The 27,332-nt window shown below is 43.6% G+C and overlaps 1 protein-coding gene across 3 annotated transcripts in view; it reads left to right on the forward strand.

Annotated features, from left to right (window-relative positions):
- WDR93 (WD repeat domain 93) overlaps nt 1–27,332 on the forward strand; it is a 49,308-nt gene that overhangs the window by 16,008 nt on the left and 5,968 nt on the right. For 2 of the 3 annotated variants that reach the window (XM_005694975.2, XM_018066460.1), the window contains exons 5-16: nt 5,212–5,290; nt 7,683–7,801; nt 9,852–9,890; nt 12,149–12,233; nt 16,332–16,503; nt 18,132–18,202; nt 19,165–19,251; nt 20,494–20,613; nt 21,289–21,502; nt 23,691–23,754; nt 24,146–24,302; nt 24,664–24,865. In XM_005694975.2, the coding sequence (XP_005695032.1) occupies nt 5,212–5,290; nt 7,683–7,801; nt 9,852–9,890; nt 12,149–12,233; nt 16,332–16,503; nt 18,132–18,202; nt 19,165–19,251; nt 20,494–20,613; nt 21,289–21,502; nt 23,691–23,754; nt 24,146–24,302; nt 24,664–24,865 (1,409 nt within the window). Of the gene's footprint in view, nt 1–5,211; nt 5,291–6,333; nt 6,393–7,682; nt 7,802–9,851; nt 9,891–12,148; nt 12,234–16,331; nt 16,504–18,131; nt 18,203–19,164; nt 19,252–20,493; nt 20,614–21,288; nt 21,503–23,690; nt 23,755–24,145; nt 24,303–24,663; nt 24,866–27,332 lie in introns of those variants that run through there. The other variant, XM_013972988.2, reaches the window with a different exon arrangement.

Genomic DNA, 27,332 nt, shown 5'->3' on the forward strand with positions numbered 1-27,332 from the left:
AAAAGACAGACCATACCAAGTGTTGGCAGAACTATGGAACAGCTGGGACTCTCATACACTGCTGGTGGTAAAGACTAGTGCCACAACCACTTTGGCAGTTATTTTTTAAAAAGATGTTAAACGTACACCCACCATATGATGTGGCCATTCCACTCCCAGATATTTGCCTGGGAGAAATGAAAGTACATTTCCATATGAAGATTTGTACATGGACGTTCCTAGCAGCTTTCTTTGTTATAGCCAGAAACCAGAAACCACTCTGCACCCATCAACAGGTAAATGGCTAAGTCGATCTTGGCATATACTGCTCAGCAGTAAAAAGGGATACGTATAACAACATGGCTACATCTCAGAATAATTAGGCTGGGTGAAAGAAGTCTGACAAAAAAGAATACATATATAGTGTATGATCCCGTTTCTATAAAATTCAAGAAGATATGAAACTAATCTAGGGACAGGGAATGCCAGTTTTTGCCTGGGGTAGGTTGGGAGAGGGATGGAAGGAAGGCTTACAAAGGGGTGGGAGGAATGGATATGTTCCTTATCTTGACTGTGGAGCTGGTTTCAAGGGATCTATATGTGTCTAAACTAATCAAAATGTACAGTTATTAAATATGTGCAGTTTATTATGTTATTATCATATCCCTAATAAAACGAATTTGAAATGTATGCTCATCAAAAGATGCTGTTGGGGACTTCCTTGGTAGTACAGTAGATTGGAATCTGCCTGCCAATGCAGGGGACACAGGTTTGATCTCTAGTCTGGGAAGATCTCATATGCCGCGGAGCAGCTAAGCCAGAGTACCACAACTCCTGAGCCGGAGCTCTAGAGCCCACGAGCAAATACTGCGACTGCTGAGGCACTAGAGCCCATGTTCCACAACAAAAGAAGCCACCACAGTGAGAAGCCCAAGCACTGCAACAGAGTAACCCCCTCTTGCCCAGCTAGATAAGGCCCGTGCATAACAGTGAAGACCCAGCACAGTCAAAAATAGATAATTAAAAGATGCTGTTAGAGTTTAATCAGTATTAGGGGCAGAGAGTGGACCCCAGAGAGCTCTGAGAAACCGCACTGCTGCCCTGCCCAGTGACCCTATACTATAAAATGTCCAAACTCATCATGTAAATATGTCCAAGCTCATCAAGTTGTACCTTTAATATCTGTGTCTTTGTGAAGTTGCTCAGTCATGTCTGACTCTTTGTAATGCCATGGACTGTAGCCTACCAGGCTCCTCCATCCATGGAATTTTCCAGACAAGAGTACTGGAGTGGGTTGCCATTTCTTTCTCCAGGGGATCTTCCGGACCCAGGGATCGAACCCAGGTTTCCCACATTGCAGGCAGACACTTTACCGTCTGAACCACCAGGGAAAACTGTTTTTAAGTTTTATGTAAAAAGAAATCTCTTTAAAAAAAGATACAAGGAATACTCAACTCGTTTTAGAACTGTGACCAGCAGAACCGTGATATCTAAACTTGACAGGGACATTATACACAAAGTAATGTTAGTGAATTACAACACACTAATAGTGTTTAAAAAATTAATTCATAACATATATATCTTTTAGGGACTTCATTATTGCCTTTGGAAGTTGCTAGGGTACAAAGTCTGTATTCTGAAAACTCATCAGCGAGAGCATCAAGCATTTCTCTTGACTTTCCCACATAGGCCGTACCAATGATGACAGAAAAAATGGAGAGATTTTCTTTATAGAATTCTAGCAAATGTGGATTCCCTGATAGCTCAGTTGGTAAAGAATCCACCTGCAATGCAGAAGACCCCAGTCCAATTTCTGGGTTGGCAAGATCCCCTGGAGAAGGGATAGGCTACCCACTCCAGCATTCTGGCCTGGAGAATTCTATGGAATATATAGCCCATGGGGTCACAAAGAGTCAGACACGACTGAGTGATTTTCACTTTTAATTTCAACAAATGTGGAAGGAATGATAGAACTAGACTATCTCAATTTTTAGCCATTTTGCAGAGGAATGGTCTAGATCATTACATCAGTGCTAATGGGGAACTTTATAATTGATGAGCCAGGATGACACCTGTTGTCAGTGATCAATGTGAACTGTATTAAAAGAAAGACAAGCTAGCTATTATGAACCTCCTGGTGTGATGCTGGAGGGAGACACAGAACACCTGTGTGGTATGCTTGCCTTTTGTTTTAATTGTACCTAAATCTAATCAATACTCTAGATCTGGTTACTGGTTTATAGGAAATACATGGGATCCCAAGGTTATATTAAATAATGCCATGGGATGCAATCAGTCCAATCCAGAAAGTGAAAAAATCCATAGGACAAATGACCTGATTTATTCAACAAAAAAATGGCAAAAAGGAAAACAAATGAGGTGAAAGTTATAAATCAAAAGAGACTTAAGAGATAAATTAACTAAATATACTACATAGACTTTATTTGAATCCTGATTTAAACAAACCAATTGTGGAGAGACACTTATGAGACAACTGAGGAAATTTGAAAACATACTGGCTAGTAAGTTAGGATTAATTAAATAAAAATGTTTAATGAAGTCAGGAGGTAATAAAATAAGGTTTCCCATATATTATAACTGAAGAAGTTGAGTAATGGATACATGGGGTTCATTATACTATTTTCTGTCTTCATGTGCATTTGAAATTTCTATAAAACCTACAAGTTGATATTAAAATATATAAATAAAAATGTTTTTAAAATGATCATACTGCCCAAGACAATCTACAGATTCAATGCAATCCCTATCAAAACACCAATGGCATTTTTCACAGAACTAGAATAAATAATTTAAAAATTTGTATGGAAGTACACAAAAGACCCCAAATGTCAAAGCAAGTTTGAGAAAGAAGAGCAGAGCTGGAGGAATCACGATTCCTGACTTTATACTATACTACAAAGCTACAGTAATCAAAACAATAGGTACTGGCACAAAAACAGACACATCGGTCAACTAAACAGGATAGAAAGCCCATGCAATTATGGTCAGTTAATCTATGACAAAGGAGGCAAGATTATACAATGGAGGAAAGGAAGTCTCTTCAATAAGTGGTGCTGGGAAAACTGGACAGCTACATGTAAAAGAATGAAATCCAAACATTCTCTAACACTTATACAAAAATAAACTCAAAATTATACATATATACATACACACAATGGAATACTACTAAGCCATAAAAAGAATGAAATTTTGCCATTTGCTGCAACATGGATGGATTTGGATGGTATTATGCTAACCTAGATAGCATGTTCAAAAGCAGAGACATTACTTTGCTAACAAAGGTCCGTCTAGTCAAGGCTATGGTTTTTCCAGTGGTCATGTATGGATGTGAGAGTTGGACTGTGAAGAAGGCTGAGCGCCGAAGAATCGATGCTTTTGAACTGTGGTGTTGGAGAAGACTCTCGAGACTCCGTTGGACTGCAAGGAGATCCAACCAGTCCATCCTAAAGGAGATCAGTCCTGGGTGTTCATTGGAAGGACTGATGCTGAAGCTGAAACTCCAATACTTTGGCCACCTCATGCGAAGAGTTGACTCATTGGAAAAGACTCTGATGCTGGGAGGGATTGGGGGCAGGAGGAGAAGGGGACAACAGAGGATGAGATGGCTGGATGGCATCACCAACTTAATGGACATTAGTTTGGGTAAACTCCGGGAGTTGGTGATAGACAGGGAGGCCTGGCGCGCTGTGATTCATGGGGTCGCAAAGGGTCGGACACAACTGAGCGACTGAACTGATGCTAAGTGAAAAAAGACAAATATTGTATGATATCACTTTTATGTGGAATCTAAAAAATATAGCAAACTAGTTAATACGACAACAAAGAAAAAACCAAGAAACAGACAGATATAGAGAACAAACTAGTACTTACAAGGGGTACAGAGAAGTAAGGAGGAGTAATATAGGATTACGGAATTAAGAGATACAAACTGTTATGTGTAAAATGAGCTACAAGGATATTTTGAACAATATGGGGAATATAGCCAATATTTTATAATAACTATAAATGGAGTATACACTTTAAAAATTGTGAATCACTATACTGTACATCAAATATACTTCCATTTTTAAACAAGAAAGTGAAAGAGAAACCAAATATTTAAAACTCCCTCTCCTTAAATAACTTAGGGGGCTTACTAGCCTAATTCTTCTTGGCACCTAAATTTGCTAGTCTTAGAGCCCCTGAAACCCGCTCCAGTGTTTTTCCCTGGAGAATCCCAGGGATGGGGGAGCCTGATGGGCTGCCGTCTATGGGGTCGCACAGAGTCGGACACGACTGAAGCGACTTAGCAGCAGCAGCAGCAGCAGCAGCAGCAGCAGCAGCAGCAGAGCCCCTGAAAGGTGTAGCACATCTGTATACACTGAGTCTTTTTCACCTTGCTGAAAATTCAAGCAGGTTTCATACTAGGGTTCCATTTAGTCTCTACTTGATATGGACTGAATATTTTTGTGCCCCTAAAATTCATGTTGAAATTCTGATCCCCAGTGTGGGAGGCGATTAGGTCATGAGGGCAGAGTTCTCATGAGTGGAATTACAGCCCAAGAGAGCTCCCTCAGCCCTTCCACCACATGACACAGAGGTGGCAGGCGGTCCATGAGCCAGGAAGCTAGGTCTTAGTAGACCCTGAATCTGCCGGAAATCCTTAGAAATCATGGATCGTGAGAAATAGATGTTGTTTATGAGCCAAATCAGACTATGGCCATACTATAGCCTAGACAGAGCCCTTTTTTCAAGCAACTGACCCCAGTTTTCATTGTCATGTAGAGCTCTTTTCAACATATTTTGAAAAGAGCTGTTCATAGGTCTGTAGGTTTTGCAACCTGACCAGATCAGATAGTATGAAATCACTGCAAATGATCAGGAGTATTTATGAAACCAGGAAATAAGTCCAAAATCTTTTAGATGGAAAATTGAGTTCTACTTTACATGCAGTCCTGTCCAATTCCTATGAGTGAGTGAGTGAAGTCACTCAGTCGTGTCCGACTTTTTGCGACCCCATGGACTGTAGCCTAACCAGGTTCCTCCGTCCATGGGATTTTCCAGGCAAGGAAACTGGAGTGGGTTGAAAGTCTGAAGCAATTTGAGGCATCTTTTTATGCCTCAATCTTTAGAAGGATTTTTTTTCCTGATGTGAACTACAAAAGGCCCTGAAATACACTCTCCTCTATCATCAGGCTGAACTTATTCTATCAGCTTCTCTCTTCCTTTTAGGAGGACGCCAGCAAGCAAACCACCTGTATAAAGATGGAAATTTCTAAAGGAGGGAACTTTGCAGCCTTGCTCCTACAAGGTAAGACTAACCAAAGCCTCTTCAGAAGATTCACATTTCCAGTAACTTCCAGATAATCACTTTCCCCAAAAAACATTTTACTTTTATTAAACAAATAAAATAAAATTTACTTTTAATAAATAAATAATTTTATTTGTTTATTTTTGGATGTGCTGGGCCTTTGCTACTGCACGTGCTTTTCTGTAGTTTTGAAGAGCAGGGGCTCCTGCCTAGTTGCAGTGCGTGGTCTCCTAATTGTGGTGGGTTCTCTTGTTGCTGAGCACGGACTCTAGGATGTGCTGGCTTCGGTAGCTGCAGGATGTGGGCTCAGTAGTTGCAGCTCCCAGGCTCTGGAGTGCAGTCTCGGTGGTGTGGTGCTCCTTACCACAGGAGCTTAGTTGCTCCTTACCACATGGGATCTTCCCAGACCAGGGATCAAACTCGTGTCCCCTGCGTTGGCAGGCAGATTCTTTACCACTGAGCCAAGGGAAGCCCTCCAACCCTTTTATTTAGAAATAATTTACAGAAGAGTTGCAAAGATATGACTGAATTCCCTTATATCCTTCACCCAGTGTCCCTAATACCAACATTTAATATAACCATAGTACATTTGTCAAAATTAAGCAAATAACGTTGGTATAATACAATAAATTACACTTTTTTTTTTTTTCAGATTTTGCCAGATTTTCCTAGATGATTTTTTTTGGTTCCAAGGTACAATCCAGGATATCATATTGTATTCAGTCATCATCTTTTTACACTGTACCTATATGTGTGATGTCTTACCTTGGTCTTACCTTGTTTTTCATGACCTCAATGCATTTGAGGAGTACCAGTCAGGTATTTTGTGCAATGGCCCTGATTTTCAGTTTGAAGTTTTCCTCATAATTCAAACTGGGGTTAAGGATTTGGGGGAAGATCTCACAGAGGTGAAATACTCTTTTCATTGAATTATACTGGGGGGTATGTGATAGTACCACTGCTGATGTTAACCCTGATCACTTAAAGTGATCTGCCAGCTTTCTCCACTGTTGAGCGACTGTTTTTCCCTTTCCATGCTCTAGGTCCAGACCACAGTCGAGCGGAGAGAATGTAAACACCATTTTCTGGATGTAGGATGATCAGAGAATTTTGAGACCTATGTTGAAACCCTCCACAGTGACTGATAAACATTTAGGGGGAGATGCTTGGAGATTATGGGGCTTCCCTGGTGGCTCAGAGGGTAAAGCGTCTACCTGCAATGCAGGAGACCCAGGTTTGATCCCTGGGTCAGGAAGATTTACCAGAGAAGGAAATGGCAACCCACTCCAGTACTTTTGCCTGGAAAATCCCATGGATGGAGAAGCTTGATAGGCTACAGTTCATGGTGTCGCAAAGAGTCAGATACAACTGAGCAACTTCACTTTCACTTTTCACTTGGAGATTATGCAAATATCCTGTTTGTCATTAAAGTTTTGCCCACCAGTTTTAGCATTCAACATTGGATCTTGCTTGTTGCAGTTATTCCTGTGGTAATAGAAAGTATTTTATCCAAATGATTATTAGCCTGACATTTAACTTTTAAATAATTAGACATTTGGCATCTCGGCCTCTATTTAGATTCTTGCTCCAGGTCCCTCAGATGTTAGGCGCTGGAGAAAGATACATATTTTGTAATGCTTTATGCACCAAAGGAAACTTTTGTACTCTCTGTAGTAGTTTCTTAGGGCTGTTATAGCCAAGTACCACAAACTGGCTGGCTTAAAATTACATTTATTCCCCCACAGCTCTGGAGTCCAAAAGTCTGAAAACAAGATGTCTATATGATTACTTTTTAAGGAAACATTTAGCCAGAATCCCATTCTAGGAAAGTAACTTTTCCTGGGTTGGCAGGTATTCAATACAGAAGCTGAGCATATTTCTTTGACAAGATAAAGTGCTCACAGCCACCCCATGGGTTGTCATCTCCTCAAATATGGGTCAGAAGAATTCTCTTGAGGCATCTCTCGCAATTCAATTCTAGTCCTTTGTCAGCCATACCCCTCTCAGTTACTGATTCTGTATATGCCACTTTCCTCCCCAGGTAGGAATAGCTGTAACACAAAACATCAGTGGAATTTATCATTTGGAACCTAGAAAGCGTGGGGACCAGGCAGCGTGGACAGTCAGGTTGAAACTTACACTGGTGCAGTGAGGGTGAGAAGCGCATCTCCAGTTAGAGGCAGTGGCCTGGGGAGAGGAGCTCAGGGCTCTCTGCGAGTGAGGACTGGCAACAACCACTACAGAACCACGTCTCCTTCCATTTGTCAAAGTTGCTGTTCCGAAGGTGCCCACTGGCCTCTGTGCTAGTGGTTCTGAGAAGATAGGCCGTTTCTCTGAGGAAACTCATTGCCTGCTCGCAGTTGCTCAGTGGTTCCTTGGTTTCCCAATGCAGGAGCCGGGGACATTTGGCTGGATGTGTATAAGCTGCCCAAGGAGTCTTGGATCAAGGAAGTGCAGTACCCCCAACTTGCCGTAAATACAAAGAAAAAAGTCAGACAGCAGCTGCAATTGGTAGGTAACACCTGTCTTCAACTGATATCTTCCTCCCTGCCCACATCTAGCCCACCTCCTCCTTGCAATTTCAAGATGAAGGAGCCTGTCTGGAGGCTGTAAGACAGGACAAGAGGCACCCTGGCCTGTGTCTCAAGTCAGTTTGCTTCGGTTAAAATAAAAAGCCTAGGGGTCTTAAACAGTGGAACATGGTATCTCTCTCATCCGGGAGTTGCCTCTCCACCAAGAACACTCCCAGGCATTTCTCTGGAAGAGTGGTTTTTTTTTTTTTGACTCTGACTAATAGATATATTTTTTCCTATCCTGGGCTGAAATAATCCTTCCATGTCTCTCCACTACACTCTCCAGATTATGGTATAAAGGAGTTGTTCTAAAAATATGGGAATATATGTATTCTTCATATTATTCTTAGAAGGTAGGTAGAACTCTACTATTTCAGTTTAATTATATGTGATCCCTGGGACTCATGCCATCTCTTTAAAATACGATATTTAAGCAAAAAATATTTCAAGACAATTTTCTCACCTATCTGATGTACAGTTATTATATATATTGTCTGCATTCTGTGTGGCATGTAGGACCTGAGCTCCCCGACCAGGGGTCGAACCCATGCCCCCCGCGGTGGACATGCACAGTCCTAACCACTGGACCACCAGGGAACTCCCAAAGTGTACTTATTATTTTTTTTAATCAACAACAACAAATATCAGTTGAAGATGCCTTTAAAACATATTGTGCTATGTGCTATAAAGTGTTAGTGAAATTAATCTACGACACCAAGATTGAGACTCACATTCAATGCCAAGTACGTTGAGTGGCTTTGAATAAATGCCCTTTTTCTCCAGTGAATGTCTTCGTAGCAAGGTGTGATTTTTTGTATCTCTGGGAGAGTTACTGGCCCAGAGACATTCCTCCTCTAAACTCTTACAGAATCTATTCTTGTACCTCTCTTTGACACTTCTCATATACTATCCTGTTGTGCATGAAAGTTTTTTTCTCCTAACTAGATGGTAAATTTCTAGGTTGTTGTACCTTCTGCTTCTTTTTGTCAACCATCCCCATGGCATCCTACTCAGTGCCCAACAGATACATTTTTTGAGGGATTAACTTATTATCCAAGTGGGAAAAGCACCTTGGAATGGGGGTGATTTGTCACCATAATTCACTCAGTTTCTATACACTGGGAGTTCAGTTCAGTCACTCAGTCGTGTCCAAGTCTTTGCAACCCCATGAACTGCAGCACACCAGGCCTCCTTGTCCATCACCAACTCCCGGAGTTCACTCAGACTCACGTCCATCGAGTCAGTGATGCCATCCAGCCATCTCATCCTCTGTCGTCCCCTTCTCTTCCTGCCCCCAATCCCTCCCAGCATCAGAGTCTTTTCCAATGAGTCAACTCTTCGCATGAGGTGGCCAAAGTACTGGAGTTTCAGCTTTAGCATCATTCCTTCCAAAGAACACCCAGGGCTGCTATCCTTCAGAATGGACTGGTTGGATCTCCTTGCAGTCCAACGGAGTCTCAAGAGTCTTCTCCAAAACCACAGTTCAAAAGCATCAATTCTTCAGCGCTCAGCCTTCTTCACAGTCCAACTCTCACATCTATACATGACCACAGGAAAAACCATAGAAGCAGTCAACTAATGCCAGTTATAGTGGTAGCTCTTGTACCATGAATTATATTTAGAGTTACTTATAAATAATAATTGTCAACATCACTGATATAGTTTGTCAATCAGAAATATTCACTTTAACTTAGATTTTTGTAATAGTCTCCTAGCTGACCCTCTCCTTTTTACTCATATTCTCTCTTAACGTCACTAATGATTTCTTGTTTCCCCAAATAGGTTTTAAGATCCTAGAGAACGGGTATCATGTATTAAAATCCTACAGGCCAGAGGACCACACAAATACTGGCCCTCCATGTCTATGGGGATGAGTTCACATCTCACAAGAGTAATTGAGGGGAAGAAGGAGCAACTCAAAATATTAAAGGAAGAAGGGGAGCATATACCAAACCCATCATGAATTAATTTCTCATTTTTCTCCCCAGAACACTCCTGATTCTGTGCCTGCAGATAGTTTAGATATGGTAAGAAACTTTAAAGAATATCTCCAAAGAGATTTAATTTGCATGTTAGAAATTTTTATTTTGATTTTAAAGGTACCTTAAATGTCAAATATATTAATAAAATATTCTTACCAGGGCATTGTTTTCAGATTCTCTGTGATTTGATCTTATGCCTCATTGTCTTGAAGATGGCTCCCTATCCTTGAGGATAATTGACCCAAGTCATTTGTTCAGGGGTGGGTTTCCCTGAGATAGGGGCCCTACCAGTGTTTTCACATGGCCACGGACTTTTGTAAAATTGGAGAAAGTAACATGTTTTAACCATAATCACTTAAGACCACCACCATCTCTTCTCACTCAGACTTCCCCTCTGTCACAGTGGCCCCCAAACTGAGTTGTATTAGGTGGCCATAGGCACTTTGTATTCTCTTTCTTACAGAGACCCCTAAATCATATATACTTCAGGCCCCATAGAATCCAACTTGCCTCTGCCAATGTAAGCAGCCCAATCCACCAAACCGATGTTTGGGGGGTTTTGTTCTATTTTGGTGTTGGAGGTCACGTTTGTATTGGGATACAACAGAGCACAGACTGGCTTCCCTGGAGCTTCCTGACTCTGCCTCTGAGGCAAAGAGCACACCATGCTTTCCAGAGGCTTAGCTCTTGGGATTCAAGCCTATCAGAAGAGAAATGGTGAACTTCCACATGGAAGTCTCTCTCCAGAGGCCTTTCCTTTATCCCTTTTAAAATTACGTTTTGTCTCAAATTATACAAATGCTATGTGAACACATTGCTTTGGGAAGAACCAAGTAATGCAGATTCAGCAGCCCTCTCCAGAGATCATCATCATTATTAGCTTGGTGTGTGTTTTCTATAGGCCTTTAGTATATAGTTTGATTTAGATATCAGTTTATTTTGAAAAATATACTTTCATTTTATGGGAATTTTCTTCTATATGAGTGGCATCATACTATATAGATTTTCTTATGAACTTGCATTTTTATACTAACTAACTTACTGGCAAAGTTTTGCAATGTCAAACAAACCTACCTTGTTCTTTTGACATCCTCTGTTCTATTCCTACTAAAGATGTACCGTAGTTTATTTGGTTGTTCATCCATTGATGTTATTGAAGGTTTTCTTAACTTGTGGCTTGTATATAATGCAGTGAAAATCTTTGTAAACTCTTCTTTGTGTACCTGAAGGATGTGTGCAATTTTAGTTTTAATATAGATCCTATTAAATTGTCCTCCAAAAATGACATGACAATTTACATTCATTCAATTTCTCCACAGCCTGGTTAACCTTACTTCCTTCAAATTTTGATATTTTAGTTTTCATTTTTGAAAATACTTCCTAATTTGCATTTTTTAACTTCCTTTTTAAAACCAGTGGATTATTTTTGAAGCATGTTATTTAGTGTCCAAATACTTGAGATGTTCTAGATATCTTTTTTTTTTTTTTGGTTTCTAACTGAATTCTGTTATGATCAGAGACCATACTTCATATAATTTGAAGCCTTTCAAATTCATTAAGACTTGTTTTATGCTCCAAATGTGGTTAATTCTGTTAAGTATTCTATGTGCACTTGAAAAGAACATGCAGTCGGTTGTCATTGGTCCAAGTTATTCAAGTCTTCTATATCCTTACTGCTTTCCCCTCTATATTCTTACTGATTTTCTGTCTGCTTATCCTATCAATTATTGAGGGAAGAGTGTTGAAATCTATGAGACTGTAGATTTATTTCTGCTTTCACACTAAGAATTTTTGCTTCGTGTATTTTGAAGCCCTGTTATTAGCGGCAAGAAACAGTTAGAATTTTATATCCCCTTGAGAATTGACCATTTTAATCTTTATCCAATGACCCTTTGATCTCTGGTAACACTTTTTGCTCAGAAATCTATCTTGTCAGATATTAATGTAGCCACCTCAGCTTTCTTTTGATTAGTTTATAAGATATATTTTTTGTATACTTTTAAAATCTTTATATTTAAGATAAGTTTCTTTTTGATAGCATATCACTAGGTCTTGCCTTTTTAATCCAATCTGTCAAACTCTACCTTTTAATTGGGGTGTTTAGGCCACTTAGGCCATTATATTTAACGTGATTTTTGATGTATTTATGTCTAAATCTACTGCTTTGCTGTTTAGTTTCTATTTGTTCCACCTGTTTTTCTTTCTTTTTCTTCTTTTTTCACCTTCTTTTGAAATGAGTGTTTCTAATGATCCTGTTGTATCTCCTTCGTTGGCTTATTATCTGTGCTTTTTCCTTATTGTAGGATATGAACATTTCTTTTAGAGGAGATGTTAAATTGAGTCTTCCAGTTCAAATAATGAAAATCAAACCACCCAAACCAATTACAGGTACGTATAACTCCATGAATACTGTCTTTCCTTTTGCCATTGATTTCTTAGTTTTTTTCTTTCTCTGTCTTTCTCCACATTTTTCATTTATTAGCAGCAATATCTGATTTACAAGTCATAGGCTCTGGGACCTAAAGATTAAAAATATAAATGTTACAAGGATATAATTAACTAAAAGAATTGGGACATCAGGAAAGAGACACCTTTCCTGAGTGCCGGTGGGGTTCGCTCATTCCTACATTCCTGTGTTACTTCATTCACCAGTATTTGCTGAGGGCCAATAATGCACCAGGCACAAGATGAGTAAGACACATCTCCCATGCTCTAGAAGCTGCTGGTGAACAAAGGGAGAATAGGAGGAAGCCATCGTAGGAGGAGTCGATTAAGTGCAGCCGTAGGGAACATCTAGGGCCATAAAAACATAGAGGAAGGAGTAGCTAACCCTGCCCAGGGAATAGGCACAGGCTGTTTCAGAAGAAGGAACATTTGAGAAGGTTTTAAGAATTAAGTGGGAGTTGGCTAAGAGGACCAGAGGGGAAGTCCACACTTTAGACAGAGGACATACAGTCTATCCTCTCAATATTCACACATGACCTTGGAGATATACCTGCAAGGATGTTTACTGCAGTCCTATTTATAGAGGCATAAGACTAGTGAGGTAAATCTGGTACACTCAGAGTACTTTGCAGCCATTAAAAGCAAAGAGACAAATGCAAAAGGCCAAGAACAGACAATTCACTTTCACAGAAGAACATGGTGATATGATTTCTCCATCAAGATTTATTACAAAGTCACAGTAATTAAAACAAAGTAGAAAAAGAGTTGAGTGACTAATAGATGGAAACATATAAAATATACAGAGAGTCTGGATATGGACCATTCATAAGTCTCATGTGTTCTATATATATAAAACATAGAAATAGTTGATAGAATAGAGTAGATTTAAAGATTAGATGAAAAACACAGGATCAAGAGGGCAGGACAGAGTTAGGCTGAAATGGACCCTTGATATCTGATGAAGGTGGTGGTAAAGAGCAGTGAATGGTCATTTCAGTAAGTGGTGCTGGTTGTCCATATGGCCCCTGCCTTACATGATATACAAAATTAAATTCCAGATGAATCATAAAAGTTAATACGAAAGATAAAGCAACAAAACTTTTAGAAAATAATACAAGGCAATATCTTTATGACCTCTGGGTAGGGAAAGACTTTTTAGACCAAAGACAAAAAGTACTTTTGATAAAAGAAAAGTTGATAAGTCTGACTATATTAAAATTAAGGACTTCTAATCATCCAAGTACATCATTAACAGCATGAATGAGCAAATTATGTATTGGGAGAAGGCATTTTCAAAACACATAAGACTTATGAATGGTCCATATCCAGACTCTATTAAGAATTCCTACAGATCGTTAGGAAAAAGACAGGTAATTTGGTATAAAATAGGTAAGAGAGTATTCAAATGGCCAATAAACATATGAAAAGATGTTCAGCATAGTTGGTTACCAGGGAAAGGCAAATTAAAACCATAATGAGAGAAGAAAAAAAAACATAATGAGATACCACTTAACACCTACCAGGATGGCTAAAATTAAAAGATATAGATTATAAACAGATCTGCACACACACTGCAGGGTGTTTTTCTAACAAAAGGAGTAAGGAATAATTCTGCTAATAAAAAACAATGATGATATTGTTTAAAAATAAATAAATAAAAGATATTGATCATACCAAGTTGATGAGGATGTGAAACAATCAAACCTCCCATACATAGATAGCAATGAAAATCAGTACAACCACCCTGGAAAACAATTTAGTGTTAGTGTTAAAGAAAAGTTACATCCTCTGACCCAGCATTTACACTGGGTAACCAACCATATCAGTTTGTCTGGGACTAAGGGATTTCCCTGGACATGGGGCTTTTGGTGCTAAAACTAGGAAACTCCTGCACAAACCAGAATGAGTTAGTCACCCTGCTTCTAGATGTATACCTGATTGGCTTGAAAGTAAAGGTATTTCAGGAAGAATGTACAGGAATAATAGTAATGGCATGATTTCCAATAACCACAAACCATGGAACAACTGAAAATCCATCAACAAAAGAACATGTAAATAAACCTTAGTATATGTATATATTTTCCACCCAATGGAATACTATACAGCAATGAAAAGGAACAAACCACAAATATACACAACAAAATGGATAAATCTCACAATATTAAGCAAAAGAGGGCACATATAGAATTGACACTGTATAATTCCACTGTGTACAGCTCAAAAATCAGGCAAAACAAAGCTGTAGTGTTTAGATGCATATTTAGGTAGCATAAAAGTAACATAAATGTCATGAAGTAACATAAATGTCATGAAGTGATTACCTAAAAGCCAAGAGAATTGTTGCTGCTTTTCTCAGGGGGTTATGACTGGAGCAGGGCCCTCGGGAAGCTTTTAGTAGGGAGATGTGATAATGTGTTTCTTGACCTCAGGAGAGACAGATGTTTTCTTTAGCATAATTTATTAAGATGTATTTAAAGGAAAAGATACATTTTTATGCTCCTTTCTGAATGTGTTATGGTTCACAACAAGGAAAGGGCTTAATAAATGCAAATAAGCGACAAACAGTGAAGAAGATCTATAGTACTAAAATAAAGAGATCTCCTAAGATATTTCATTAAATCAAAATGCAAAACAAACCAAAAAAACAAAATGCAAGAGGTGTAGGATATGACAGCAATTCTCAAACTTTAGCTGGATCAGACTCACTTGGAGGATTTATAAAAACCCAAATTGCCGGGCCCTACACACAGTGTTTCTGTTTCATTTCTAACCCTGCTGATCTGGGACCACATTTCAAGAACTGCTAGTTAATATATGTTATCATTTGTCTTAAAAAATACATACAAATGTACATGTAATACATACAATAATATATATTATACTATATACATTATATAATGTACTAATATGCTGCCATCTGGGGCTTCTCTGAGGGCTCAGATAAAGAGTCTAACTGCAGTGCAGGAGACCTGGGTTTGATTCCCTAGGTCAGGAAGATTCCCTGGAGAAGGAAATGGAAACCCACTCCGGTATTCTTGCCTGGAGAATCCCATAGACAGACGAGTTTGGTGGGCTACAATCCAGGAGGTCGCAAAAGAGTCGGACACAACTGAGTGACTAACACACACATGCTGCCATCTAGAAGGGGTCTGTTTCTAGAAAGTTGTACAAAAACAGATAACAGTGGTTGCCTCTGGAGAACGGGACTTGGGGCCCTGTGGGACCTCCTGGGCACCTCTTCTGAAAATTAGGGTTCATGCCCAGAAAATAGATCGCCTAGGTTTACTGTGGGTCTGCATGCTCAGTCGCTCAGTCTGGTCTGACTCTTTGCAACCCCATGGACTATAGCAACACCAGGCTCCTCTGTCCAGGAGATTTCCCAGGAAAGAATACTGGGGTGGGTTGTCATTTCCTCCTCCAGGGGATATTCCCCACCCAGGGATCGAACCTGTGGCTCCTGCATTGGCAGGTGGATTCTTTACCACTTGAGCCACCTGGGAAGTCCTCACTGTGGGTTTAGGAGCAGATGAGAAAGAAGGAAATGAAAGGTTATTGGGAAAGAGAATGATAAAAATGATTGGCAGAGAAAGGAGAATTTTTAAAGGAAGGCAGCTGGATCAGTGTAAGCAGAGGAGGAGGCTGGGATTGTGTATTGAGGGTCCTCAGCCACAGCTGAATAGTGCGAGTAACTGGAAGGTTTGGGGCCTTGCCTGGCTGGAGAGACAGCAATGGTGATCTAAGGTCTCTAGTGACATTGTGAAATTCCCCTGGCCTCTGGAGATTCTGTAGTCTGGAAACAGGAAACAACCAGCAGGATGGAGATGGAGGAGTGGGAGGAGGGGGAGCAGCTGCCTTCACCTGTGCTCCGTGAGCCAGTGGAGTAGGAGGGAGGCCGGGAGAAGGCTGAACACCTGGGCAGAGCAAGCACAGATTTCTGAGGAAGAGGGATTCTGCAGGAAACCGGGAAGCACAGAGGAGGAGGGAGAAACAGGAAGGAGGACGTCTGATGGTTTAACCAATGCTGGGATATTTTCAACCTAGGTACCACATTTAAGAGCCCCCTGGAAGCCTTTGCAAAGATAGCAGGCTGCCGCGGGCTGGGCTCTGGGCAGAATCACTATATCAAGGCGAGCCAGTGGGAGAAGCGGGAGGCAATTTTAAAAGCCACCTACAAGAAGTACCTGGATGGGGAATGGGAGCCTGAACCTGTCAGGTGAGCCTGGAGATGGGGGATGTGGGAGTGAGGCCAGAACAACCCATCCCTGGCAGCTTTTCCTCCGTGGGCACATGCAGAAATCAACCCAAGGGCCTGAATTAATTCAGAGTCTCAAAGCTCTTGATGGTTTGGGGGACTTCTCTGAGAACTTCAGCAAAATCTTGAAAAGTTGGATGGAGGTTGTTTAAATATAATTAGAACAAAGGATGATAACGTAGATTTTTAAAATATAATTTATTTTAATTGGAAGCTAATTACAATATTGTACTGGTTTTGCCATACATCGACATGAATCCACCACGGGTGTACACATGTTCCCCATCCTGAACCCCACTTCCACTTCCCTCCCCATACCATCCCTCTAGGTCATCCCAGTGCACCAGCCCTGAGCATTCTGTATCATGCATCGAACCTGGACTGGTGATTCATTTCATATTTGATATTATACATGTTTCAATGCCATTCTGCCAAATCATCCCACCCTTGCCCTCTCCCACAGAGTCCAAAAGACTGTTCTATACATCTGTGTCTCTTTTGCTGTCTCACATACAGGGTTATTGTTACCATCTTTCTAAATTCCATATATATGCGTTAGTATAGTGTATTGGAGTTTTTCTTTCTGGCTTACTTCACTCTGTATAATAGGCTCCAGTTTCATCCACCTCATTAGAACTGATTTAAAAGAAGGAATAGGCATCTATGCAGATTAAAAGTAGTTTTGGATTTCTTTTTGGGGGATGGGGTGGGGGGCCATGCAGTACTGCTCACAGGATCTCAGTTCCCTGACCAGGGGTTGAACCCAGATCATGGCAGTCAAATCACCAAATCCTAACCACTAGACCACCCGGGAACTCCCTATTTTATAATTTTTTTGTATGATAGCATCTCCTTTAAAAAAAATTGTTTTCCTGATTATCTAGACAGCACAGATGATCCTAGAGAGAAAAAGAAAATTGACCACTAATAACATTTTCCTCCACTTCCATCCAGTCTTTCTAAATGTAATACATTAATGTGTAATTGTTAAAACACGCTACTTTCTAATCTCAGTGAGCAGCTAGGCCTCAGTGATTGTAAAACTTGAGCCTGAGTCCTTGAAGTAGCTGGTGGAGCAGGTTCAGCAGGCAGCTTTCCTCACAACTACTGTAGGTCTCAGAAATGTTCTTGCTTCACATGGGGAGTGAAACCTCTCATCTTGCCGTCACATGGACCTGAATTTTCTCACTTTGCAAAAAGTCCCAGGGCTAGCTAGGCCCTAACAGAAACTAAAAAAAAAAAAAAAAAAGTACCAACTTAGTATACCCGGGATAGGAGCATTTACACACTTCACCCAAGTCTGATCATGAAGGGGTCCTCCCCCAGGACAGGAATGGCTCTGCCCATACTGGGTGCTCTTCCTGGCCTGGGCGTAACTCCCACCACTCTGTCTGTCCAACCCTCGCCAAACTCCAAGGGTCCACACCCACCAGGACCAGCGCATAGAATATGATTTGCTTCATGGCCCTGAACGCCCTGGAAGGTCCTTCTGAACTACTCACTTCTGGTCTTAATACCAAGACGCTGCCAGCACTTCTCTTTGCCAAGGAGTCCGCCACGGCTCTGACCAGTGTCTCTTTCTTTCCCAGTATGGCTACGTTCTACTTCCTCCTTCCCAGTCGCGTAATCCCAGTGCCCGCGGGAGTCAAGAGATCCCCAGGTAAAGGAAGAGGAAGCAGCTGGTCATCCCGGGGGAATGCCCAGCAAGCCCTCCTAGAGAAGCTCTGCTCAGCACACCCTGCCTGCTGGGAGGGACTGAGGTGGAAAGTGGGTTGCCAGCTGCAGCTTAATGGTTTCTAGTTACACCTGTGACCCGAGCCCAGATTCCTTGATGATGGACGCTGGCACCGTCTTCAGGGTGTGAGCTGCCACAGAGGACAGTGTGCACACATCCCGCCAGGCTGCTTCTAGATTTTTGTTGTTGTTCAGTCTTTTAAGTCATGTCCGCCTCTCTGCAACCCTATGAACTGCAGCATGCCAGGCTTCCCTGTCCTTCACCATCTCCCAGAGTTTGCTCAAACTCACGTCCATTAAGTCAATGATGCCATCCAAACATCTCATCCTCTGTCACCCCCTTCTCCTGCCCTCAATCTTTCCCAGCATCAGGATCTTTTCCAATGATCGGTTCTTCGCATCAGGTGGCCAAAGTATTGGAGCTTAAGCTTTCGCATCAGTCCTTCCAATGAATATTCAGGGTTGATTTCCTTTAGGATGGACTGGTTTGATCTCCTTGCAGTCCAAGGGACTCTCATGAGCCTTCTCCAGCATCAGTTCTTTGGCACTCAGCCTTTTTTATGGTCCAACTCACTGGATATGAATTCCTGTCTGTAGAAGATGTTAGTTAAAACACTGATAGCCTAGTGGACAGGAATTTATCTAGAAGATGTGAAAGCAGCTGAGGGGTAGTAGTGACCATCCTCCCTGCACAGGAAGATGAGTTGGCCCCAGGAGCAGCCCTCCTGGGGGTGCCCAGCCCCTCAGCTGGTAGCTCACCCCTCAGTTGGGTGCTGCCCATTGGCACAAACCATTTCAAACTGACCTCCTCCTGGGCAAACACCTCCACCCAAATCAAAGTCCACCCAGACCCCTTCCGTGACGCCCCTTTCCTCTCTTCTTTCCCAGGGCTAGCCTGTGCCCTTGGTGTACACTGGACCGATCATCACAACTTCTTCTTCTATTCACTTAACCGGACGCTGAAGGATAAAGTTGGTACTTTGCTGCTGGGATGGGAGTCGCCTAAGCTCGGGGCTCTCAGATCGTGTCCTTCTTCAGCTTAGCCAAGAGCATGTGACTGACAGTCCCGTGGCTTTTAGGGGACCAGAGCTGTGCAGACAGAGTGGGTGGCTTGCTAGCTGTGGTGTAACCCCTGTGTCTCTGATCTGTCATGTTTCTTAAAGATGATGTCCACGGGGACAGAGCCCTGTCTGGCTTACAGGGCTCCTTAGTCAGTGAAGGTAAAAAAAGGGGGGGCTTGGTTCCAGCATGTGTCTGCAATCAGTGTGGTTTCAGGCCAGTCACTTGATGCCCCAATCCCCTGTTTTCTCCGTCAAAGCAGAAAACCACTCAGTTACACCATCCTTACGTACTGCACGCATTAGTCGTGAATAGCAAAATCCAGTTTCTCTACGTGAAGGTTCTTTTGAAGTTGAAAGGCACTTAAGAAATATGAGTGGTGGTGGTTTGTTTTTGACAAACTCAGGGAGGCAGTTCCACAAGCAAATTCACTTTGTGTGGATTCCTTGAGCTAACACTATGCTGTCCTTCAGAGTTATACTCAGAAGTAATGTTTAAAAACTCACAAAGGAAGACTTTCTTTCCTTCCATCCCTCTCCCAGGAAACCTGGCTTCTAATCTCCACTTCTGTACTGACTGGCTCTTGTGACTTTGGGCAAGTCACTTGTTTCTCTGCCTTATTCTGCTCATCTGTAAAATGTGGGTTCTAATAGGACCCACCTCATAGGATCCCTGTGAGAATTAAATGAAATAAAGCCCGTAAAGTGTCCGCTCCGGTGCTTAGCACCTAGTAAGTACTCATTCAGTGTTCCTGCTCATGCTCAGTCACTCAGTCCTGTGGGACTTTTTTGCAATCCCATGGACTGTAGCCCTCCAGGCTCCTCTGTCCATGGGATTCTGCAGGAGAATACGGAGGTGGATTGCCATTTCCTTCTCCAGGGAATCGTTCCAATGCTGAGATCAAACCCATGTCTCCCGCTTGGCAGGCGGATTCCTTACCACTGACCCACCGGGGAAGCCCCGATCCCTGTTAACTGTAGTATAATAATCATATAACTTGTTATATTATCCTGAGGAAGGAGACAGCATAGCACAGACAGGAGAGAGATGGTGAGTCCAGACAGGCACACCAGTCTGGGTCTCAAGTCGTCTGGGTGGCGGTGATGGGTGGGGACAGGGGTCCGGGGGCGGCCTGGTGAGTGGCGTCCTCCCCTCTAGACCCCGAGGGCGTGTGGCCGTGCGCCGCGCCCATCGTGGTGTCTCAGCTCAGTCCCTGCTCTTCCTACCTGGTGCTGGCCTGCGAGGACGGCGTGCTCTCGCTCTGGGACCTGGCGCAAGGTAAGCCCCGCCCCGCCGCGCCCCGCCGCGCCCCGCCGCGCCCCGCCGCGCCCCGCCGCGCCCCGCCGCGCCCCGCCGCGCCCCGCCGCGCCCCGCCGCGCCCCGCCGCGCCCCGCCGCGCCCCGCCGCGCCCCGCGCTCCCCCGCTGCGCCTCCGCCTCCGTTACACACCCTGACCTGCCCGGGTTAACACTTCCTCCCTTCCGCGCCAGTGCTGACTGGTCCCCGTCCTTGGGGTTGGTTCCCCCACATATTTAGAAGGGGTCCTCCTGAAGGGGGCTCCCTTCTCCCCGTGGGCGTTGGCTAGGAATTCCTTTCTGTAGGCAATGTTAGTTAAAACACCGACAGCCTAGTGGACAAGGCTGCCTTCACTCTGAAGGATGCTCGCTGCCTGGGTTTTGTTTGGTTTTTCTTCTGGTTTTGCTGGGTCTTTACGGCAGCACACAGGCTTCTCTAGTTGCCCCGCGGGCTGTGGGATCTTAGTTCCCTAACCGGGGATCAAACCCCGCATCCCCTGCCCTGGAAGGTAGGTTCTTAGCCACTGGACCACCAGGGAAGCCCCTCAGTGCTTGGTTTTGCCTCCTGTCCCTCACACACTCCCTGGTCACAGACCTCGGGCGCATGGCTGCCTCCCTCTGCCCCTTGCCTGACCAGCTCGTGCCCTCCCTTCCTCCAGGACTCACTCTTGGAGTTGTGGCTCTTCCTGAAAATTGCTTCTGCCAAAGCATCCACTTCCTGAAGTACTTCCTAGTCCACAAAGGACAGAATGTGTATCCCGAGGGCTCAGTGAAATGCCACATGAAATGCGTGGTGCTGTGTACAGACGCGTCTCTCCATCTGGTGACAGCTTCCGCGATCCAGAACTCCACCATCAGTCTGCTGGTGGAGAGGTGGGTGGTTGGGGGAAGGGCGAGGTACATGATCTGCCAGACATAGTGCCCTATTTCATAGTAAAAAACTGAAACAACCTCTCAGACTAGAGTTCACTTTCCCTCTGGTCATCAGTGTCTCAGTGGGCTTCTCGGAATCACTAAAGTCTTTTATTGGGTCGGCCGAAAAGTTCATTTGGGTTTATTTTCTGTAACATTTTATGGAAAAACGCAAATGAACTTTTTGGCTAACCCTATACATGTGGATATATATATATATATATATGAGTTCTATGTATATAAATTGTGTGTTGGCACACATGACATCTTTCCTATCCCACGTGACCAAGAAAAGGGTCATTTTTGCCAAAATATTGTTTGTAATCAGTTTCTACAAAGGCCTCCCTCTTTTAAATTGTGAAATATTTTATGCATGCAAATAACCTGTATAGTATGTGTGAGGGTGTGTATTTAGCATACATATGGGGCGGGGCTGGGAACGCCACTGTCCCTATCACCAAGCTTGAGAAATAGATCATCTCCAGTTCAGTTAAGGCTCTCTGTGTGCCTCTGCTGGATCACATCCTTCTCTCCTCCACCTCAAAAGTGGTTGTTGTTCAGTCGCTAAATCGTGTCTAACTCTCTGCAACTCCATGGACTGCAGCATGCCAGGCTTCTCTGTCCTTCACCATCTCTCAGAGTTTGCTCAAAGTCATGTCCATTGAGTCAATGATGCCATCCAACCATCTCATCCTCTGTCATCCCCTTCTCCTCCTGCCCTCAATCTTTCCCAGCATCAGGGTCTTTAATGAGTCAGCTCTTCACATTAGGTGGCCAAAGTATTGGAGCTTCAGCCTCAGCATCAGTCCTTCCAATGAATATTCAGGGTTGATTTTAATTATCTATTGCTGCATATAACAAACCACTCCACAATTTAGTGACTTAAGGAAACAGTCACCATTTAGCCTCTGATGCTGTAGGTCAGCACTTGGGGCAGGGCTCAGTTGGACAGTACCTGCTCTGGGCTTGCCTTGACTCTCACAGATGCCCATGGGCAAGGGGCCGACTAGCGGGGCTTAGTCACATACAGGCAGCTGGCAGCTGGTGGCCAAGGCACTCCTTGCAGCCTCTCCTGCAGGCTGTCTCAGGCTCCTCAGTGAACCTCAGGGCTCCCAGCCGCTGTTGAGGCTCACTGAGGCTTTCCAAGCCTTGTGCACTGCTTGTGTTACACTGGACACAGCATGTCATCTGGCCGTGCGCACATTTAAGCAGTGGAAAAGCAGACTCCACATTTTCCCCCTTGATTGATTTATTTTTAATTGAAGGATAATTACAGTATTGTGTTGGTTTCTGCCATATGTCAATGTGGATCAGCCATAGGTATACATATGTCCCCTCCCTCGTGAGCCTCCCTCCCACCTCCCATTCCATCCCACCCCTCTAGGTTGTCACAGAGTCTCGGTTTGAGTTCTCTGAGTCATACAGCAAACTCCCAGTGGCTATCTATTTTATATACCCTAGTGTATATGTATCTGTGCAAACTTCTCCATTCATCCCACCCTCTCCTTCCCCACCCTGTGTCACTAGTCTGTTCTCTTTGTCTGTGTCTCCATTGCTGCACTGTAAATAGGTTCATCAGACCATCTTTTTAATTCCATATATATGCATTAATGTACAATATTTGTTTTTCTCTTTCTGACTTACTTCACTCTGTATAATAGACTCCACCTTTTTTAAAATGGGAGTTACTGCCAAATATTATGTCTAATTTTTTTTCAATCTACCACACTGTTTTCCTAAATTCATCATTTCTTTGTTTTCCTTCAAGAAAATTAACCACATTCATGAGTGTATCTCCAAGCCATATACAGTCTAGCTGCGCATATTTTAGGGAACTTGCTAATGGGATCATATTCTGTGTGTTCTCCAATTTGTTTTCCATTGCCATTTATTCTGTGACTTGCTTTGCAGTATTGTTCAGGAGAATGGTGCACGTTGTGTGCAGCGCCAGCTTTTTTATTTTCATTGCTATATAGTATCCCATCATATAATTACTTAAGCACTCTCCTACCAATGGATATTTAGATGGTACCTCCTGATGCTTCTAGAGAAGAACTTGTCTGTATTGGATATAGGTATATGCCTAGGAGAGGATGGCAAAACTTGAAAGCTCCCCGAGTCTGGATGTCTGTGTGTCTGTTTGCTACAGGCCGGTGAAGTACCTGGATGAAGCCATCTGTGCTGTGGCCCCGGTCCAAGCCTTACCTGGCATGGTAGGTTCCTCAGGCCCCTCATTCTTCTTAAGTGAATGTGTTCATTATTCCTTCTCAAAAATCTCTGCTGAAGGCCTATTGTGTGCTGGGCACTAGAGCAGCTTTGGGCACAGATTGGGAGGAGAAAGCCCCTGCCCTCATGGAGCTCCCAGTTCAGTGGGGAAGACAGGTGAGCCCCGGCAGGCGGCTTCTTTACTGCTGCTGCCGCAGCTCCACAGGAGCAGACACCCGCTTTCCTGCTCCCCCCGAACGGCTCCAGCTGGGTCCAGAGGCTGGGTGCCCAAGGTGAATAAATTCCCCATTTGTTTTTTATTTCTAGCTGCCTCTCTTATTTCACACTGGGATGAGTGGCAGACTGGAGAAGTCCCCACTCACCATCTCTGCTCCCCAGGTGCTGACCTTTTCCAGAGACGGCTCTGTGCTCCTCATGGACGTGGCCAAGTCGCAGATCGTCTGCTCCTTTGCTCTCCCCAGATCCTACTCCCTGGCGGCCCCCTGGAACCCAGTGTTTGTCGTGTCTTTATACCACCCTTGTTTCCTGCTCCGAGGTACGGAGCGGGCCCGTGAGGGCTGCCGCCCAGACCCGCGGCCTGCTGACCACCTCCAGCTCTCTCAGTCCTCGCATAAAGCTAGGGTGACCCCGTCCAGTCTCTTCCCCACTCCTCATCCCGGCGCCCCCCAGGCCAGGACACTGCGGCTCAGTCCTCACTGGCGCTTAGATAAAATGCTGGGCAAGTCTCCCGTCTGGACTCCTGCTGCTCCAGATCAAGTGAGGCCCTCTTAGCCCAACCCCAGTGATCTAGGCTTTGTAAGCAGAGAGCAGCCCCCTCGCACCCACCCTGACCGCAAGGTGCACGGAAAAGGTAATCACTATAACAGAACACCATGTTCCTTCATGTTTCATCCCAGGAGACCATCCAGATGAAATTGGATCTGCCAGCAAAGCTGAAGACATCCCAAATTCTATTTTCTATTTTAATTTTGAGGACTACCCACTCCTAGAAAACTTGTCAAGAAACTGCACCATTCCTCAAGCTAGCATATTGGACCACCCGACATTTGCCCGGGCACTGCCCCTGGAGGAGAGATGCGAGAAATTCTTCCAAAAGAGGTAAAGTTCTGGGTCTCTGCACCGGGGGTGGTCTCTGGACCATGGAATAAGTGGTTTGCTTGATCATAAGATCCTTTTTGGCATTTAAACCCCACTGAGGTTGGAAGAAAAGGAGTAATGAATTCAGGCCGGTAGAAAAGAAAGGCTTCAAGCTGGTATTTTCTTCCTATCAAGGTTATGTTTTTCTTGTTGCCTTTTCAATTCTTTTTTTTTTTTTTAAGTAGATTTGGATTATCAGACATGATCATCTAAGACAGGGGTTGGCAAACGACAGCCAAATTTGGCCCACTGCCTGTTTTTGTGAATAGAATTTCACTGGAGAACACCACGCCCACTGCTTTATGTCTCATCTGCTTATGTAAGAGTTACAGAGGAGCTGAGCAGCTGCAGCAGAGACGCTATGACCCACAAAGCCTAAATCACTTCCTAGCTGGCCTTGTTGAGAAGATGTTTGCCAGCCCCTTGTCTGAGCCCCCTTTCCTTTCTCCATCATCCATAGAAACAATTACATGATACGCCTCTCCTCTTTCCCCTTCTGTAACCCCCAGCCCCAAGGGGACTCTGCTTGTGTTCCTTCCTGCTATAAAAGCATCACTAATGGTACGCAGTCCATTCTGAGAAAGCAGGGGTCTCTCTTTTTTTTTAAATTTCATTTATTTACTTATTTATTTCTGGCTGCGCTGGGTCTTCCTTGCCGCACACGGGACTTTCTCTAGTTGCGGTGTGAGGGCTTCTCATTGCCATGGCTTCTCTCGTGGTGGAGCACGGGCTCTAAGCGCACGGGCTTTGGTAATTGCAGTCCCGGGCTCTAGAGTGAGTGCTCAGTAGTTGAAGCCCGCGGGCTTAGTTGCTCTGAGGCATGTGGAATCTCCCCTGCCCAGGGATCAAATCTGTGTCCCCTGCATTTGCAGGCAGATTCTTAACCACTGGATCACTGGACAAGTCCAGCTGGGGTCTCTTCTAATCCATCCACAACATTATATTGGATAATGAAGGATGTGTGATGTTTTTTCTTTGTATTTTTCCTATTTGCAACTTTTCTACCCAACATATGGATGTTTTTGGAAAATTTCAAACAATGGCTTTAAAACAAAGGTCAAGAGAATGAGGTTGGGTCATGGCTGTAGTGGGGCCATTTTCCTGGATTGAGGGAGCTTCCTGGTGCTCTTGCTTGATAAGGCTCAGAGAAGTTGTTTAATGAGCATGTTTCCCTTTCTGTCCTCTCTGTCTAACCCCCTCCTTTCACTGGCCTAGGAAGAGTGAGCCTTCCCACTTCACCCAAAATCCAACTGACTGCCCTCCCCGTGGGAAGGGACCAGAGGCCAGTGGCTCCAGCTCTGGGCAGCCGAGGACCTGAGCAACTCATGATGCCTTAGCCCCTGACCATTTCCTCCCTCAGTCAGGGCACAGGTGCACATTACCACTCAGACATCTGCTTAACTAACCCTGCTTAGCCTGATAAGTTTGCTCCTCGTGTAGCGCTACTACCATAACAGAGTAATTACCCACTGAAAAAATGTTACTCATTATTTCTCAGTTTTATGTTGTTGTTCAGCTGCTCAGTTGTGTCTGACTCTGCAACCCCATGGACTGCAGCACACCAGCCTTCCCTGTCCTTCACCATCTCCCAGAGTTTGCTCAAACACATGTCTATTGAGTCAGTGATGCCATCCGGCCATCTCATCCTCTGTTGCCCCCTTCACCTTCTGGCCTCAATCTTCCCCAGCATCAGACTGTTTTCCAGTGAGTCAGCTCTTTGCATCATGTGGCCAAAGTATTGAAGCTTCAGCTTCAGCATCAATCCTTCCAATGAATATTCAGGGCTGATTTCCTTTAGAATTGACTGGTTGGATCTCCTTGCTGTCCAAGGGGCTCTGCAGAGTCTTCTCCAACACCACAGGTCAGAAGCATCAATTCTTCAGTGCTCAGCCTTCTATGCTTTATATATATATATATATGCACTTATAGAAATTTAGGAAACAGGACAATAAATGGACTTTAATTTATTGTCCACATCACCCCAGATCCCAGCGCTGCCATTAATGCATCAGTACATTTCTTTAAGCTTTTATCATTAGCATTTTTACTATGTTGAGATCATGTTCACTTTTTTCATCTGGCTTTATGTCACTCCAGAATACAACTTAATGACTTTTAATTTTAAGAAAACCTTCCTTGTTGCTTTGGTTTTTAATGTCTATGTACATAAATTTCCATGGGAAGGGTGTCTATAATATCCTTCCCCACTCCCCCATGGCTGGGTCTGCTCTCTTAAGAAGGCAGTCCCTTCTGCCCTGACCCCCTCCAGTCTCCAGAGACCCATTCTGGCCCCCATCGAGTATAGAAGGTGTTCCTCTATATCCCCTTCCCAACCGTGTCTCTTCCTTTATCAACATATCTTAGCTCCTAGGTCCCACACCCTAGCCCCTCCCCAGAAGCGACTGCAGAAGCGGGGTCGGGTGGAAGG

The sequence above is a fragment of the Capra hircus genome, chromosome 21 (assembly GCF_001704415.2).
Source record: "Capra hircus breed San Clemente chromosome 21, ASM170441v1, whole genome shotgun sequence".
Lineage (NCBI taxonomy): Eukaryota > Metazoa > Chordata > Mammalia > Artiodactyla > Bovidae > Capra > Capra hircus.